Genomic DNA, 17,119 nt, shown 5'->3' with positions numbered 1-17,119 from the left:
ACAGCCATAATCAGATAAATAAATAAGGGCAATTATCTTAGATAATCTGGGTGGGCCTGATTCAATCAGTTGAAGGATTTAAGAGCAGGGCTGAGGCTTCCCTGAGAAGAAATCCCACCTGTGGACAGCAGCTTCCACTCAGGCTGGAGAGTTCCAGCCCTCCTTCCTGATCACCAATCTGCAGATTTCTGCCATGCCTTGTCTGTCTCCACACGGCATAAACCAATTCCTTGCAAGAAATCTCTTTATATATATCCCCTACTGGTTCTCTTTCTTTGGATAACCACTGACTATTACAGCTTCTGTGAATGGCTGATGAAGGCTTCAAGAGAAATGGAGCTGCATATTCTGGCCTAGCAACCCCAGACCTAAGAACAGTTTAGGAAAAAAAGGTTCTAAAGGATATTTCCTTCAGGGGTGCATGATGGAGGTAGGGCCTTCAGCCCCAAGAATGGCTGGAGCCCTCTTGACCTTCCTAACATTAGCTCTCAACCAAAGGCAGGCCATGTTTCTACACTTACCTCCATTTTCCAGGCCACCCCGGATGAAGAAATAAATGATCCTAGAGGGTGAAAGACAGAGGGCTATGCAGGGTATTCTGGTAAAGCTGATTCAGAGACAAGCTAACCAGAGGAGCCCGGGGGACAATGTTGTTGGAAATAGGATCAAGAAGCAATTTTAACACCCACACCCAACTGAAATACTGGCATTACCTAGATCCCAGTACTGTAGCAAGCCATTCACAACACACTCTGCTAAAATGAAACCAGAGAGGCAATTTCACGCCAGCTCCTCACTGGATCTGGTGAGCGATACCCTGATTTGGCTCTTCAGGTTCAATTCTGAAGCCCTTGTCGCTGGGACAGTCATTAGTGGTTCCAGGCTGGAGACCAGGGTTACAGAGGACATCAAAGTCACACCCTTGAATCAAGTGGTGTGACTGTCCCCAGTGAGGTCTCCATTTACCTTTCTGAAAAGCAAGGGGCACTTAGATTATGTACGTCCCTCAGGAGGCCATCCAGCTACCTTCTTTGCACTATCTGTGACTGAGAGATGATGGCAGGGGCTCTAAGCAAAGGGGAAAACAACTGGAGAAAAAAACAGCTCAAAACACCAGGGGATAGAGGGGAGGTTAATCGCTTTTGGAATGCTATTTTTAAGGTGGCAGCCTCAGTGACTAACCTCCAGTCAGCGGGAGGGCAATGGCTGACACTGGTTCAAAAGCTTCACAGGGTATCTAGGAAAACTATTGTTATATGTAGTTGGTTGTGATCAGGGCAATGTCCTGTATCTAGATCTCAGGGGAAATCGTTCAACCTAAATACCTTCCCTCTGCAAAAGGAAAGCCCTGGGCCAGACGACAGTGGACAATTAAATTTCAATATCCCTGGCTACACCGATTTGCTCCCATTCAAACCCAGGATCAAAGTCCAAGATAGGAGATAAAAGGGAGAAAGTAGGGAAAAAGCTAACCCAAACTACTAATCCCTATCATTAAAAAATACTTATTATTATTGCTAACATTTATCAAGCACTTACTATGTGCCTGGCACTATTCTAAGCACTATACATGGGTTATAGATGCCATTTATTTACTAGTTGTGTGATCAGGCACAAATTAACTTAATCTCCCTTTGTGGAAACGATTTCCTCATGTTAAAATGAGGATAATAATTGTACCTACTTTACAGGCTTGTTATGAAGGTTAAATAAGGTAATATATGTGAAGTACTTGGAAGAGTGCCTAGCACATGGCTCATGCACTAAGTATTTGTCAAATGTACACATACATGTATACATAGCCTCACAATGGGCCACAAGGGTTGTCTGACAGATCATAAGGTTGACAGGCCATAATTCATTCCTCACTATGCCTGGACTGTAGCCTTCTTGTCTGAACTTCCAGAAAAGGATATATGAACCCTGTTTTCAAGGGCTGGAGCACTGCTGGCTCCAAACAGTAGCTCTGAACATCACCCAGCAGCCTGTATCAGCCAGAAACTATAGAATCTCCAGAACAGACTATGTCATAAACACAGAAGGGCTAGAGATCAAATGAGCTTTTGTGGGCTTTTGGCAGAGGTGGCAGATGGCTAAGCCCCTGACTTTCAGGTATACCCTGGGTCCCAGGATCACAGTTGTGTCATTTGCCACCGAAACAGGACAAGGCAGAAGGAGAGTAAGGAGGACTCCCTGGCCTGGTGGCATTAAGAGGCCATCTGAGGATAGGGTATTAGCACCAAAGGCAAAAACCAAGGGCAAAAACTGTTCTCGGGATATAAATTCTACCTTGAACAAAGAAACAAGAAAGGCTAAAGGGAACCCTTCCTCCTCTGCAGAAATCAGCTTCCAAGGTAGGGGTTTGGATGATGGAGGTTTAGAGTGTTGGCGCTGGGCTGCCTCAAATAAGTCTAATGACTCCATTCCCAGGAAGGAGTCAGGCCATCATGCAGTCCCCATTAGAGATGGGGACTGCAGGCCACCTGTGGGGAATGCTTACCAAGGGCCTCACTGTCTGCAGTGAGAGGACCATGGCACAGCCACAAGCTGACCTCACCAGAATCTCCCAGGAGATAAGTTTCTCCCCGTCCTATTACACGAAAAAATATTCTGCAACCTCCTTTAACAAAACACTCACTTTTTCTACCAAACAGCCCCTTGCAAGCTGCCTACCACATTAACCAAGGGCACCAGACATATGATGTTTGATACAATTGCCCAAAGCTTGGGAAGGGCAGATCCATCGGGTTGCCAGAGTAGCCTTAGACAGCAAAGCCTTAAAGGAAGGAATGGGACTCTACACGAAGAAACTTGCCTTCTCTCCTTGGTAAAATAGAGTTTATTTAACCTCGATTTGTTGAATGAAAGCAAAGCCTTCACAGAGCTGGAGCCCAGGCCTGCACACAGACATGACACAGAAAGTCCAGTGGAGCCAGGAAAAGTCTACGCTTGCGTGAACCCTCCAGGACAGGATGTCTCGAGCAGGAAGAATACACCCAGGCAAACCTCACAAGGCCAAGGGGCCACTCACTGGCAACATTCACAAGCCTTAACCCAGCAAGTTAAGATAATCCTAGGAAGTCTTCCAAAAAACTCTTTCTGGACCAGGATTACCAACTGAAACTGGACTCATTCCAATGCTCTAATTGCCACAGTGACATTTAGGAAGAGCTCTCTTGACCACAAATGGGCCAGAAACTCATTCCTAGGAAATATGGTAGTTGACTGACCCTAGTTCATGAGAGGATCAAGCCCCTTACAATTAGGGCTCTTATGGACAAGCCACAAAACCAACAGATAAGCAGCCTCTGGAACAAAAATGCATGGTACACAACCACTCGGAATATCCCAAAGGGCACAGTGAGTCATTCCACAAGAGACATTTTTTAAAAAGAAGAAGAACCAATCTTGAAATGTTTAGTTATTTAATCTGTCTTTGAGAGAGAATTTGTTTAGGGGAAAGCCTAACTGGAAAATCCAAAATGGTATATCTAGAGCCCTAGTCTATACACTCCTAGTACACAGGAGTGACATTCCTGGTTGAGCAAAAACCTGTTCTTGTGTCCGCAACCCCGACCCATGCTGCTCCTCCGTCAGCCTCACAGAGGGAGCTGCCTTCATTGCATTTGGAAGAAGAGAATTCTTGTTTTCTCCAATTTTCAGGATCCAACAATGGTACTTCCTTTTTTTTTTTTTTTAATGTTTCTTTTTGAGAGAGAGACAAAGAGACAGAGAGACAGAGCAGCGGATGGGCAGAGAGAGGGAGAATCCAAAGCAGGCTCTAGGATCAACTGTGATCACAGAGCCCGACGTGGGGCTAGAACTCAAGAACTGTGAGATCATGACCTGAGCCGAAGTCAGAAGCTTAACCAAGCCACCCAGGTGCTCCTCCAACAATGGTACATTTTACACTGAAATGCAACTCCTGGGGTGTCTGGGTGGCTCAATCTATCAGGCGTTCAACTTTGGCTCAAGTCAGATCTCGTGGTTCATGGGTTCAAGCCCCACATCGGGCTCTGAGCTGACAGCTCAGAGCCGGGAGCCTGCTTCAGATTCTGTGTCTCCCTCTCTCTCTGCCCTCCCCTGCTCATGCTCTCCCTCTCTCAAAAATAAATAAAAACATTTTTAAAATTTTGAAATGCAATTTCCAATCTCTTAACCATCTCTCTTATGTAAAGGGTAGCTCCTGGAAGGCAGGCAGTCCATTCCATTTCTCTCTGGAACCCTCCATACCTAGCACAGTCCCCAGCATCCTGTAGGCACTCAAAACTGGTTGTTGGATGAATGAACAAGCGGATACAGAAACCGTCATAGCAGGTATGCTAATCTAATGTTTTTCTAAGCGTGGGGAGAAGTGCCAAGCAAGGGAAAGGAGGAATTTAGAAAAGAAAAAAATCATTTCCAGATTTTTAAATGCAACATCGTGGAGAATACAGGGATTTTCTTTCTTTCTTTTTTTTTTTTTTTTAAGTTCCCTCCTTCACAACCAAACTTGAATGCCTGAGTTATTCAAAGGGCATTTTTGGATACTACAACTCTCAGTTACACATCACTTGGAGTTAAGAAAAGGAAGGCCTGGACATGCGCTGTGGTTTAGGCTGTGCACGTCCCTTCCTAGAGTGGAGCTAAGCACACATCTGGGGCTATTTAACAACTGATTGGAAATTTTGCCTTCTGATTTCCAGTTAAATACTGGGCACAGGAAAACAAATAGCACTTGTTTTTCACTGAGCCTTGTCAGTCATCCAAACTGCAGTGCGGACCAGAGAACTGCCTGTGGTTTGGTGGCAGAGGCCCAAAAACTTAGACCTTTCCACCCCACCCCCCCACCCCCCAAGTGCAAGTAAAAGGAATAAACCAGATTTTGGCAACACCCGCCTCTTCACCTACCCCTCCCTTCTTCTCAGACACACAAAACTAGATTTTAAATATTAAGCCTGTAACTGGTATTAATTTACATTTTTCATTAGGATTAAATTTTGATTTGTTTTTATTCCAAAGCCAATAGCATTGCGTTTGGTTTCCCTCATTTTTTTTTTTTTTCCAACTGCCCTGCCCTGATATTTACTTGGATTTGCTGAAGAGGCAATGTTCAGATTACCATTTTCTGTTTCCAATTAAATTGGGATATAATATCTAACATTCATATTATCAACGAATCAGAGAGTTTAAAAGCTGAGAGGAATTTCAGAGACTGGCTAGTACCACCTCCTTACTTTAGAGATGAGGAAACTGAGGCCCAAGTAAGTGATTTTGCCCAATAATACAGAACTAGTTAGTGACAGAGCCACTTAGTGCTCAGGCCTCCTGGTACCCAGGCCAGGCTGTTAACCAGAAAGAAAAACCTGAATTACCTCTGAGTACAGCTGTCAGATAAAATACACAATAGCTAATTAAATTTGAGTTTTGGTTAAACAATGAATAATTTTTTAGTATGAATATGTCCCAAGTATCATATGGGCATACTAAAAAAAAAGTATTTGTTGTTTATTTGAAATTCAAACTTAATGGGCATCCTGTATCTCTCTTAACTCTGGAAACCTTATCTTAGAAACCAATATCCCCTCCCACTCCACACCTCCACTCAAACATATACATGTATACACACATTTCTTTCTTTTTTTAATGTCAATGGATGGAAAATACAAGTTGCAGCACAGTAATCCCAAGAACAAGTGAGATTGGAAGAAGTCGCTGCTTATTTTTCGAGGTTTCCTTATCTTAGATACCTTTCTTCTTTATAAGCATGCAAAGCAACTAAGCCTGACATTAAAAGGCTGCGTAAGGCCCCTGGATTAGACATTTTATGTGTCATCTTGAGATTTTCTGCTTGTCCCAAGGCTCTGAGTCTGTAGACCTTGCAGGAGAGCGCACTCAGGTTTAGAATAGAATAAAACAAGATTAGGGGCTCCTGGGTGGCTCAGGTGGTTAAGTGTTTGACTCTTGACTTCGGATCAGGTCATGATCTTACGGTTTGTGAGATCAAGCCCCACGTCAGGCTCTGCACTGACAGCACCGAGCCTGCTTGGGATTCTCTCTCTTCCCCTCCCCACTACAAGAGGGACAGAGACAGAGGGAGACAGGGAGAATCCCAAGAAGCCTCCATGCACAATGTGGCGCTTGAACTCACAAACTGTGAGATCACGACCTGAGCCAAAGTCAGACATTCAACTGAGCCACCCAGGCACCCTGGATCTACATTTTTTTTAGCCCCTCCATCAGTTGATGGATATTTGGGCTGTTTCTCCTACTTTTTGGTTGTTAAGAATAATGCTGCTGAGAACATTTGTGGGTGATTTTTTTTCTGTACACCTAGGTTTTGCCCAATTGTCTTCCAAAGTAGCATTTTACTTTACTGTTGGTGATTTATGAGGGTTCCAATTTCCCTAAATCCTCAATAACACTTGTCATTATCTGCCTTTTTTTATTAGACCCATCATAGTGGGTGTGAAGTGGCATCTCATTGTGGTTTTAAATTTGCATTTTCCTAGTGACTAATGATATTGAACATCTTTTCACGTGCTTATTACCCATTTGTGTTTTTTCTTTGTGAAAAATGTCTATTCAAATTGCATCATGTTTCTTAACAAAAACTAGTATTGTTATGATTTTTTTTTTTTTAGGCAAACTCAGGTTGGAAGTTCAGATATTTATTGCCCCACTGAACTATGCTTCTTCTTCAAGGTGGAAATAATTGCAAAAATAAAAATCCTTCTAAGAGATTTTTCTTTGTAGTTTCAACATGACAGACTGAGAGGTTAGGATTATTCTTATTTCTAATTGCACTGAGGGACAGCTCTAACCTACTCAATATTCTCTGGGCCATCCAGACACCTTACAGAAGAAAATCTATACAGCTGTGACAACTCCATCATGCATGTGTGTGTGCACGTGCATATACACGTGTGTGAGACTCGTACTCAAAGACTCACTGCTTGACAATGACACAATCACCCTTCATTCCGTTTCCTACATAACCAGAACAACCAGATAAAGGAACTACATTCGCAGAGGAAACTCAATCCCATTTTCTCCCTGCCTGACACGCTCCTTCTTGCCTGCACTGTGAAATCATAAGGAGGGCTGGAATGATTTGACAGAAAAAAAGCCAGACACCTTCATCAGACAGTATTAAAGTATAATATTTTTAGTCATTCTCATGGTGGCTGAGACATTCAGAGCAACACAAGTTCCTACTAACTAATTATGAAATGTTTCCCTTTTAAATTTGGGCATCTATAATAAATGCAGACATGTCAAGTTAAATTAAAACGTCATCTTGAACAGATGAGTAGATATCATTGCTTCATCTCTTCTCACCACCCTGCTTAAAAAAAATAAATAAAAACTAAGACAAAAATCAAAAAACAGAACTGTATAGTGCTGTAACTTTACCTGGAAAGTAAAGATAGCTTTAAGACAGTAATGCAGGCACTACAGTAATACACATCTTAGACAAAGAATCAAGAGACGGCCTCTCTCCTCCACAACTCGGAGCTCTTTGGGTAACCTGGGAGGAGACAGTGATGGAAACGGCTAAGTCCCAGTGTCTGAAAGTCCCACAGGCCTTCTCATGTGTTTGTAAAATAATATAACGGTCTTGTTTCTAAATTTGAACTCTTAGCTATTATACATGGATCAACAGACCTCATCCTTGGTGTGTCTGTCGTCCAGCAGCAGACCCCTCTGCTGCAATGGCTGTCCAGTGGATGCACAGACCCTGAAATTCCTTTCCAGCAACACAGAGTAAGGGAAGAGCTTGCCTCTACCCTCTTCACCTCATACACTGTCAGGGAGAGCTACCTGGCTTGTGAGAGAGCTTGTATACCTCCTCCACGGACCTGAGAAAATGAATGAGCAACACATGTTCTACTAGCTTTTCCAGGCCTTGAAGACATGTACAGATGGGAGAAAACCATTTTACCTAAAGAAAGCCTGCTGGATAATAAAGTAGAGTTCAAGTGTCCCGGAATGTAAATCCTTGGCTTCTCCCAATGCTGTCTCCCCTGTGTTGGTAATTTTAGGTTCATCACTTGATCTGCAATCTCCTTACATGGGATCAACTCCAAAGAGGGATGATGTTAAGTTGTTTCACTAAAACTGTCTCCTTTTTTAACTGTTAGTGCATTTTAAACTGATGGCCAAGACGCAGTTCTTATAGATCTTAAAATTAAAGCAAATAAATAATAACTAGGAGTAAGATACTTTCCATTATAACCCATTGAGTGGTAGGTTCATGAAGAATCCAGAAAGTGACCAGTACAACTATGATATATGTAGCCCTCACTTTTCATCTGGACCTATAGCCCAGAGAAATAGGAACTCCTTTTAATCTTGGATAAGCCAAGCTAGACATTTATAATTAGAAATATAAATTATATTTTATAATATATATACATATTATATATAAAACGAGGGGCTCAGTCAGTTAAGCATCTGACCCTTGATTTCAGCTCAAGTTATGATCTCATGGTTGAGATCAAGTGCAGCATCAGACTCAGTGCTGGGCGTGGAGCCTGCTTGGGATTCTCTCTCTCCCTCTCCCTCTTCCCCTATCCTGCTGTGTATGCTCTTTTTCTCTCTCTCTCTCTCTAAATAAATAAAAATAGAAATTCAACATCTTTTCCAAGTGTTCTTTACTATGACTATTAATAAATAGCCACAACAACAACAGGTAATATCTATGAACGGGGTCAGGCACTGTATTAAACATGCTACATGTAATCTCTTTTAATCAAGATAACAACCCCATGATGCTGGGACTATTAATTTTCCTTTATTACAAGTGAGGAAAATCAGGCTTAAAGAAATAAAATAATTTGCCTTGAGTTACTATTTGGATTCAAAGCCGGGTGGGCAAAGCATTTACTCATAACCTGTCCATAACCTGCCCAGTGTGGTAGCCTCATGTAGCTACTAAGCACCTGAAATGTGGTTGGTATGCCTCAGGAACTGTATTTGTAATTTTAGTTAATTTAAGTTTTTTTAAGTTTTAAAAAAGTTTTCTTTTTTAAGTTTATTTATTTTGAGAGGGAGAGAGAGAGAGAGAGAGAGAGAGAACGAACAAGAACAAGAACAAGTGGGGCAGGGCAGAGAGAATCCCAGGCAGGCTCTGCACTGTCAGCGCAGATGCTTAACCACCTGAGCCACCCGGGCGCCCCTAGTTATTTTAAATTTAAATAGCTCACCTATAGCTACTGTTTACAGTATTGCACAATATAGCTCGGCACTCTAAGGGCTAAATGCACATAAGACTTTATGATCATGGCTATTACTTACTATCACAAATACCTTTAGTTACAAGAGATTGACAATGATTTTGAGTATGAAGGAGCCAGTTTGGGGTAAGAGCTTCTTGTATAAGTCCTATCTGGGTTTGACAGAATGTCACTCAATTTGGTTTTGCCTGATGCTTCATCATGACCAGATCCAGGTTATGTGCATGTTTGGATAGAATAGAACATAAATGATGCCGGTTATCACATTTAAAGGCACACAATGTCCATGTGCACCATACTGGTGATGTTGATTTTGAAGATTTGGTTAAGGTACTGTTGGGTATCTCCACTATATATAGTTATTGTTCCTTCTGTTGGTATTAGTAAGTAATTTTGGTAATTTAAATAAAATATACAGTTCCTCAAACTCCCTCCACTTCTGCTACATTTAGCTTCTACTGATGACTCCTGCCCAATAAACTTTTACTATGATGATTGCAAAACCAGGAATTTCTAACTCCATTATCCTTCTATATCACTGATTGGCATCTGACTATAATGAAGAGCTGTCCCTTATCCCTCTTTACTCATTTATTTATCTACATATTAACTGTACTGATTATGGATTCCTACTTTATTCAACAGGTACCTTTGAGTTTTTAAGTGTATTCTTCAAATGTAAGTACAGATATGCTCATTATACAAGAAAAAGACTATTAACTGAGGCCTCTTTTTGTTTTGGATGCTTTGGGGCGATGAGGCTTAAAAGCCTAAGGCTCTGCAATTAAGGACATCAGCATGGAGCTCTAGCAGTAGACAATGTGAGTTATCACTGCGAAGGGCAGTGTTGCGCATCATCAGACATGATATCATACCCCAAACATTCCATCCAAACAACCCATCAATTTCTCCACAACCAGCAAACTTGAATGTTCTGGCAAACTCAAAAGGACATGATTTACAAATAGTAGGTAATATTTGGATCTTTCCACAAGAGCTGGGTTCCAGCTTTTTTATAAAATACAAATGTTTTCATTTTGGAACTGGCTGTGTCACTCTCTCAACAAACAGATCCTCATATCAGAAAGTAGGCCTGTGTTATATACAAATAGAATGGGTTTGTGTGTATTTATTTTGCGGTCAGAGACCACACACCTAGTGGCTGTTTACAATGTTTACATTGCTCCTGATGCCACCAGAGGAGTCTCAGAGTGGAGACCAAAGCCCAGGCCACACAGAGTATGACTGCAGGTCCTGCTCTAACGTGGAAACTAGACCAGATCCTCCATCCACAGTCAGACGCACACGTGCGGTGTTTGTTTTCCGTGACTGCTTACCTACACTGCCCAAATACCACTAAGAGCATTCTTCCAATTTAATACACTGTGGACTCTGGTGTTATTTCAATGAAATAAGCCTTTTAAAAACCTTGCAAAGTTTTAGGGTCATTATATCCTTATGCTAAGGACACTTTGGGAAGGTTTCAAACACTTACCAAGAAAAGTCTGGAGACCCCAACTGCCAGCCTCTCTGTCTTCAGATGCCAGACCAGGGGCTGTGGGGAGTTGAGCACAAACACGATAGGCTTGTGGTGAATGTGGACCGAGGAGATGGGATTTAGGTGCAGAGTGACCTAGGAAGCAACAGAAAGAGAAATCTTAACACTGACTTTCCATTAAAATCACATAGCACAGCATCTGGAATACTTTTCCATGGCTCACCATTAAAAGAAGCTATAAGGTAGTTTAGATTCTATGGATAAGATATATTAGGTTGAACTAGATGCTGCTGCCAGTATTTGACCAATTTTTACTACAAAAATGGCAACCCACACTAATCTCAACGAAAACATGATTCAGCTCCCAGTAACAGGGGAACACAAATAATCAGAACACTTCCCCCCCCCCCAAAGTTAGCAAAGACAGAGCAAAAGTTACCCTCCCTCAACACTGCCTTATCTTTCAAGTCAAATGATTAAGCTAAAAACTGGGATTACAGAATGCCATGGGATCATCCCTGTGGATCACCAGAGAAAGGACTTTCTTCTCTTCCAGGTGAGCACCAACCTCTAAAAAGTGAAGTGAGTTCTGCCAAAAAAAAGTGCTGAAAGCTGCAGGAAAGGGGCTGCCAAGGGGAGTTTTCATCAACCCAGCTATTAGCCTAAGGGGGCTTTCCAAAAAAAAAATGAAGTATAGAGAACACACAGAATAAAAACTGACTGTATGCAGACCTGGTCCAAAACAAAAACAAAAACAAAACAGCAAAGAAAACCATGAGCCTGGATAAGAAAGCTGTGACCACTTTTGATAGTGGATCAAGGACTATTATAGGTTATCACTATCATCATTAACATCATCAAAAAGCACCTATGAGGACAGCTGGAAACAGTGGGTTCAACATCCTCCCGGAGCATACCAGCCAAGATAGGTCAACATGAACACAGAGAAGCAAAAGGGTGAATAAAGAAATACTGAACAGATGCTTTCATAGAAGCATGTCTCATACTGGCTTTCTGTACAGAGGGGTGAAGCAAGACCCAAGAAGCACATATTTTAACAAGCTGAACTCACCCAAGAGCACCAGAAAGTGATGAGAGGGAAAGCACGAAAAATGACTTTAGCTGGCAAGACAGAGACTGAGTAATACACTGGGAATAACGGAACATCTCAGCCATAATCCTTACGAGCATTAAATGGCCTAGATCTATGATCTGAGTCTATACAGCCATTAGGGATAGAGCACTCAAAGCTGGACTATTTTACGTCTTCCAGTGGCTGCTGGCCCACTTTGATCTCAACATATCTCTGCCTTTTATTGTAGGGACTGCCTTTGACACCAATGTCGCTTATCACAACAGCCTCTCGGGTCACTGATAATACAACTTCGAACTTTACTTTCAGTACCCATGCCTTAGCTTAGCACAGGGTAGGCACTCGGTGAGTACCAACTGGATATCTAATTCTCTAACTTCCAATGCCATGGAAGTACCTTATTCTATTAATAATTTACACTCTGGTGTATAATACCATCTCTATTCATTAACTGTTGAGCGTGTGTCTTAATCTCTGAAACAGACTGCAAACACTCAGTAGGCAAAGATATGTCTTACTATAATACTGTGCTGAAACAGAGGGTAGACAGTTATTTAAAGGATTGATTTACTACAGCAAATTTATAAATTTGTGTTACCGAAAAGGTGAAAAAAGCTGAATATATTAATAGGTTCAAAGAGACGTAGCTAGCTAATTTATAGAAAAATTTCAGAACACAAGCAATACTATCATGACCTGTTTCTGCAACACAGCTAGGATCATCTTTACATTTGGCATATGCAAACTACTAAAAGCAGAGCACTAATGAAAAGTGATGTTGAGTACAGCTACAGCATAATAACACATTTCTTGGTTGTACAAACTCTACCTCACAGCATTTCACATAGCTGTCCGCATCTAGAAATAAACAGATCAATGGCCACTGTAAACAAGACAGGCTTGGGGCAAAGATTCAAACTGCAGTATTAACAGAGAGACGCACACTACACAAAGCATATACTCTGGAAAATGAAGAAAGGAGAGATGAAGTCATTACTTGTACAAGAGTACCTGAAAAATTGCTAAGAAACACTCTGTCATGAACAGTATGTGTCAGTAAAAAGTTTCCAGATTTATTCCTTCCAAACTGTTTATTGAGCACCATCATGGCACGAAGAATAGCCATGGGTATCCACAGAGGGATGTCAACTCTTTTTCTGTTAATTTTCTTTGCAGCCCTCAGGCATACCACTCTTGAAGTGTGTAGATAAAATTGAAATAAATATATATCTCAAATGAACAAGAATTAAAAAAAAAACTTAGGAAATGAAAAGAAAAATGTGTATGAGACAGATATTGGTGCTGGGGTCCAAAATCTTCCAGATGGTCAAAAGTGTCGAGGCCTGGCTCACACAATCAAGGAAAGATTTCTAGGAGCCACAGCTCTGAGCTTTCCTGGAAACGGCTCCCTCTTCAATATGTGGCAGCGTCTGGCCAAGATGAATCCCCGACTCTGGCACACAGGACCCAGGCAAAGCCCCAAAAACCATCTGGCAAAGAAGAATTCACACTATGATTGGGAAATTAAAAGAAAAATACTCAATACGTTTTTTAAAAGATCATTTGGCATGAACAAAGAGTCCCCCAAGCACCCACTCACCTAATCCCTCAACAACCTTCTTCTACTGGAATAAATCTTGCTGAAGGGAATACAGAGGACAACCAAAAACAACCAACAAAAGAATGAAGGTATAAAAGCTCTCCAAACGGTGGGGAGAACATACCCGGAATATCTCTGAAAGAATTCCTGGCTAAGGTGCCTACTTTCTCTCAGGCTGGAAAAAAAAAAAAAAAAAAAAAAAAAGCCAAGGAAAAAACAAAATCCTCTTTAGAACCCATTGTAACTTAGGATAGACTACAGTTACAAGGATAAGAACATTCTGCTAAAGGTTTTCTTGGGTAAATTACTGCCCCATGATCATGGTCTCACGACCAGAGCTGAGGCAGATGACAGCAAAGAAACAGCTGTGGAGAAATGATACAAGTGGGTATCCAATGATTTCCAGCTTGGCAATCCAAACAGTAGTTCTGAGGGTTGACTCTCAATCCTATGTTAAGTCTACATGAAAGTAAGAGTCACCACTTAGTCCATGGTCTTCATAAGAAATAACAAACTAAACCTAGGGGCCATGTGGCCGTGAAGGCAAATGGGACTAAAGGGGATGCATCCCAAATGAGGGAACAACGACTAGTCTGTAAATAGGTGGCTTCTGTGTTCATCTTCGGCAGTAATAAAGCATTTGAGAACCTAATGCAAGATGCACCACACACAGAAAAACCCATATGTGCACTACATTTTGCAAGCAATGTCAGAGAAAACACAGTCACTACAGGGCCCATGAATTCCAGGTTAAGTACCCATTAAGTCAGGTTAAGGAGTCCACTGTAGAAGAGTAGGAACATTTTAAAGGCAGAAACAGAAACAAAATGACTCCATGTAATTAAACTAGAGATTATACCTGTGGTTTTAACATGTCATCCTCTCAGAGAACGAACTTACTAGATGACAATTCAGAAATAAAACACTTGTACATGCAGTTTCTGGGGATTCAGTGACCTCTTAAAACCATACTTTGACCATAAAGTGGTCCATAAAGCCTTGTCCAAGAGGTTTTGCTCTAACCATGTTTGTCTCAACAGTGCTGCATTTCAGTCTTCCTCACGGTGTGAGAAAATGCAAGGAAGTCTAATCTGTCACATCCCATATGTAGACATTGTCCCTCATACATTGCTGATCTCCCCTAAATGAATAAAAGCTCACTGGTTCTGAGCTAAGAGAACGCTAATCTGTTCTATGGCATCTATTTATACTAGGTCTACTGAGGTTATCTGTGCACTTTAACTACCAGATGTAATTAATGTATTTCTCCTATTTTATAAAGAAATGCAAAGTAAATCTTTTCTGAGTACTTTCCTGGGGAATCTGAATACAATTTTGACCAAAATCAAGGCCAACTCCAAGGAGCATAAAGCCCCCAAGTGGAAAGACAAACTTCGTATCTCTCACTTAGGAAAACTGTCCTTGTCCACGTTATGACCAGAAAACAATGACAATTTTCTCTGGACCTTATTAGGGTGAAGGTCTCTCAGTTTTCCAAAAATTATCTTCTTTTTTTTTTAAGTTTATTTCTTTTGAGAGAGACAGAGACAGTGTGAGTGGGGGAGGGGCAGAGAGAGGGAGAGAGGATCCCAAGCAGGCTCTGAGCTGCCAGTGCAGAGTCTGACATGAGGCTCGAACTCACAAAACTGTGAGATCATGACCTAAGCTGAAACCAGGAGTTGGACACTTAACCGAATGAGCTACACAGGTACCCCCCAAAATGATCTCTTATAAGCAAAAACTATATATTGTCTCAAACTTTGTAAATCACTTCATGGAAATGAATTATGTACTTACAGGAAAGAAAAAAATCTCTACTCTCTTTATGGAAAGATGCCATATGAAAATTGTTTTGAATTTCTAAGGGTTCACAGTAGAGATGCAAGGTAGTTCTATCATAGTGACTTCAAAATTTTCCTGTTAGACACCCTCCCCCCCACTCATGGGGTTTTTAAAACAAACATAAGGAAAGCCAGCAAAACAACTGATATGAGAGTCTAACAGCTGTCTGATTTTGCTAAAGTGTCAGTGAGGTTCCTTTTCAACATTTCTGATTCTTGTAACAGTCCCTATGGACCTATGAAACAATGAAGTCATCCAAACCACTACCAGAGAGACTCCTGTTCTCTAAAAACAGACCAGATGCTCTGAAATGAAAGATCCAATAATCAGTTTACAAGTAGATAGATAAGAAAAGAACTCTAGCAGTGTGTCTATAACCAAGACCCATAAAATCACACCTTGGTCTGTATATAGCCATCATCTATCCCCTCTTCAGAGGTAAGGAGACATCCACTTAGCAACAGTGTTGGTAGTAACTGAAAACATCCTGAATCTGGGTCTCATAGCACCCATAATTTACACAGACGTACAATGAGACACAAATCTATTTCAGGATGCTGAGGTACCACAGCTGAACTCAAATTTCACTTCTATTTGGGCAATAGGACTTTTAGGAGCTCAAATCTGACCCGAGATGCAACCAAAATGTGCAACCAATTGCTGTGAATGGGAAATAGTAGTTAGTTGCTGCTGCGGTGTTTGAAAATATGTTCTGGTCTAAGGATCCCCTACAGCTGACATTTTATTTGCCGTCGCTTATCTTCTGCCATTTGGGAATTGGTATAAAAAGATTCCCTTAAGGAAGGGAAACAAAAATAAAAACAGGGAGGGGGACAAAACAGAAGAGACTCATAAATATGGAGAACAAACTAAGGGTTACTGGAGGGGTTGTGGGCGGGGGGGATGGGCTAACTGGGTAAGGGGCACTAAGGAATCTACTCCTGAAATCATTGTTGCACTATATGCTGACTAATTTGGATGTAAATTTAAAAAAAAAAAAAAATAAGACAAGTTAAAAAAAAAGATTCCCTTAAAATATTCTTGGAGGGGTGGATTTGGACCTTTAAACATTTTTCCTTATTATATTATTTTCACATTTCTCTGAATTTCTAGAAAAACATTAATCAGTTGGTGCTGAATTCAAAGAATCTTGACCCCTTTCATGTCTCTACCCTCACCCAGGAAGTCAACTGGCCATTCTCTCAGCACTAGGGTCAGAGATTTCACATTGCTACGGCAAATGATAGCGAGCTCTTTTTCCCAATGGTTTTGTCTTAAAACCATTTAACATGATGAGAGGGATACAGCAACTCAATTCCAAAACTAATTCCTCCCCCTAAAAACAAGGACAGGATTCAGGATTCCCTGGGAGCTTCTGAAAATAATCTATTATGACCACAAAACAGGGGGAAAAAAAAAACACTAAAATAAAAGTCTGAAATCTGATGCAGAAATAAGCCTGCCCTCTCTGCTCTATATTTTGAATGCCCTGGAAAAATACTCGGAACTAAATTTGGGTTGGGGGTTGAGGGACAAGAGCTGATATAAACAGAAGAATATTTCTGAAACTACAGGTCATGGCCCTCTAAAGGGGTCCTGGGAGAGTTGCAAGGGGATTCCAGAGACCCTGGCCCTTCCTTCCCAGAGTAGCCCGCAGCTCAGTCACTATGGGGAAGAGAGGCAGGGAAAGGGGGGACCGTGGATGTGGGCATGCTCCGGGATAGAAGCGCTGTGGGAACCCTCAGCAGGCCACTGCTGATGGCAAGTCTAACACTGGACTGGCACTTTTCCATCATCCTTTAGTATTAAGTATCTGCCATCTGAATATCTTAGTGTATGTCATCAACCCACCATAGCCTTTTAGGACT

At 41.4% G+C, this 17,119-nt stretch overlaps 1 protein-coding gene across 3 annotated transcripts in view; it reads right to left on the bottom strand.

Annotated features, from left to right (window-relative positions):
- The window catches only part of TGFBR3 (transforming growth factor beta receptor 3), a 207,080-nt gene that overhangs the window by 66,084 nt on the left and 123,877 nt on the right, over window positions 1-17,119 (bottom strand). For all 3 annotated transcript variants that reach the window (XM_058716599.1, XM_058716601.1, XM_058716600.1), the window contains one exon: window positions 10,714-10,851. In XM_058716599.1, coding sequence (XP_058572582.1) covers window positions 10,714-10,851 — 138 coding nt within the window. The remainder of the gene's footprint in view (window positions 1-10,713; window positions 10,852-17,119) is intronic.

This window comes from Neofelis nebulosa, chromosome 2, assembly GCF_028018385.1.
Source record: "Neofelis nebulosa isolate mNeoNeb1 chromosome 2, mNeoNeb1.pri, whole genome shotgun sequence".
Lineage (NCBI taxonomy): Eukaryota > Metazoa > Chordata > Mammalia > Carnivora > Felidae > Neofelis > Neofelis nebulosa.
The sequence above is the reverse complement of the archived record's forward strand: the minus strand, read 5'-3'. Positions and strand labels throughout refer to the sequence as shown.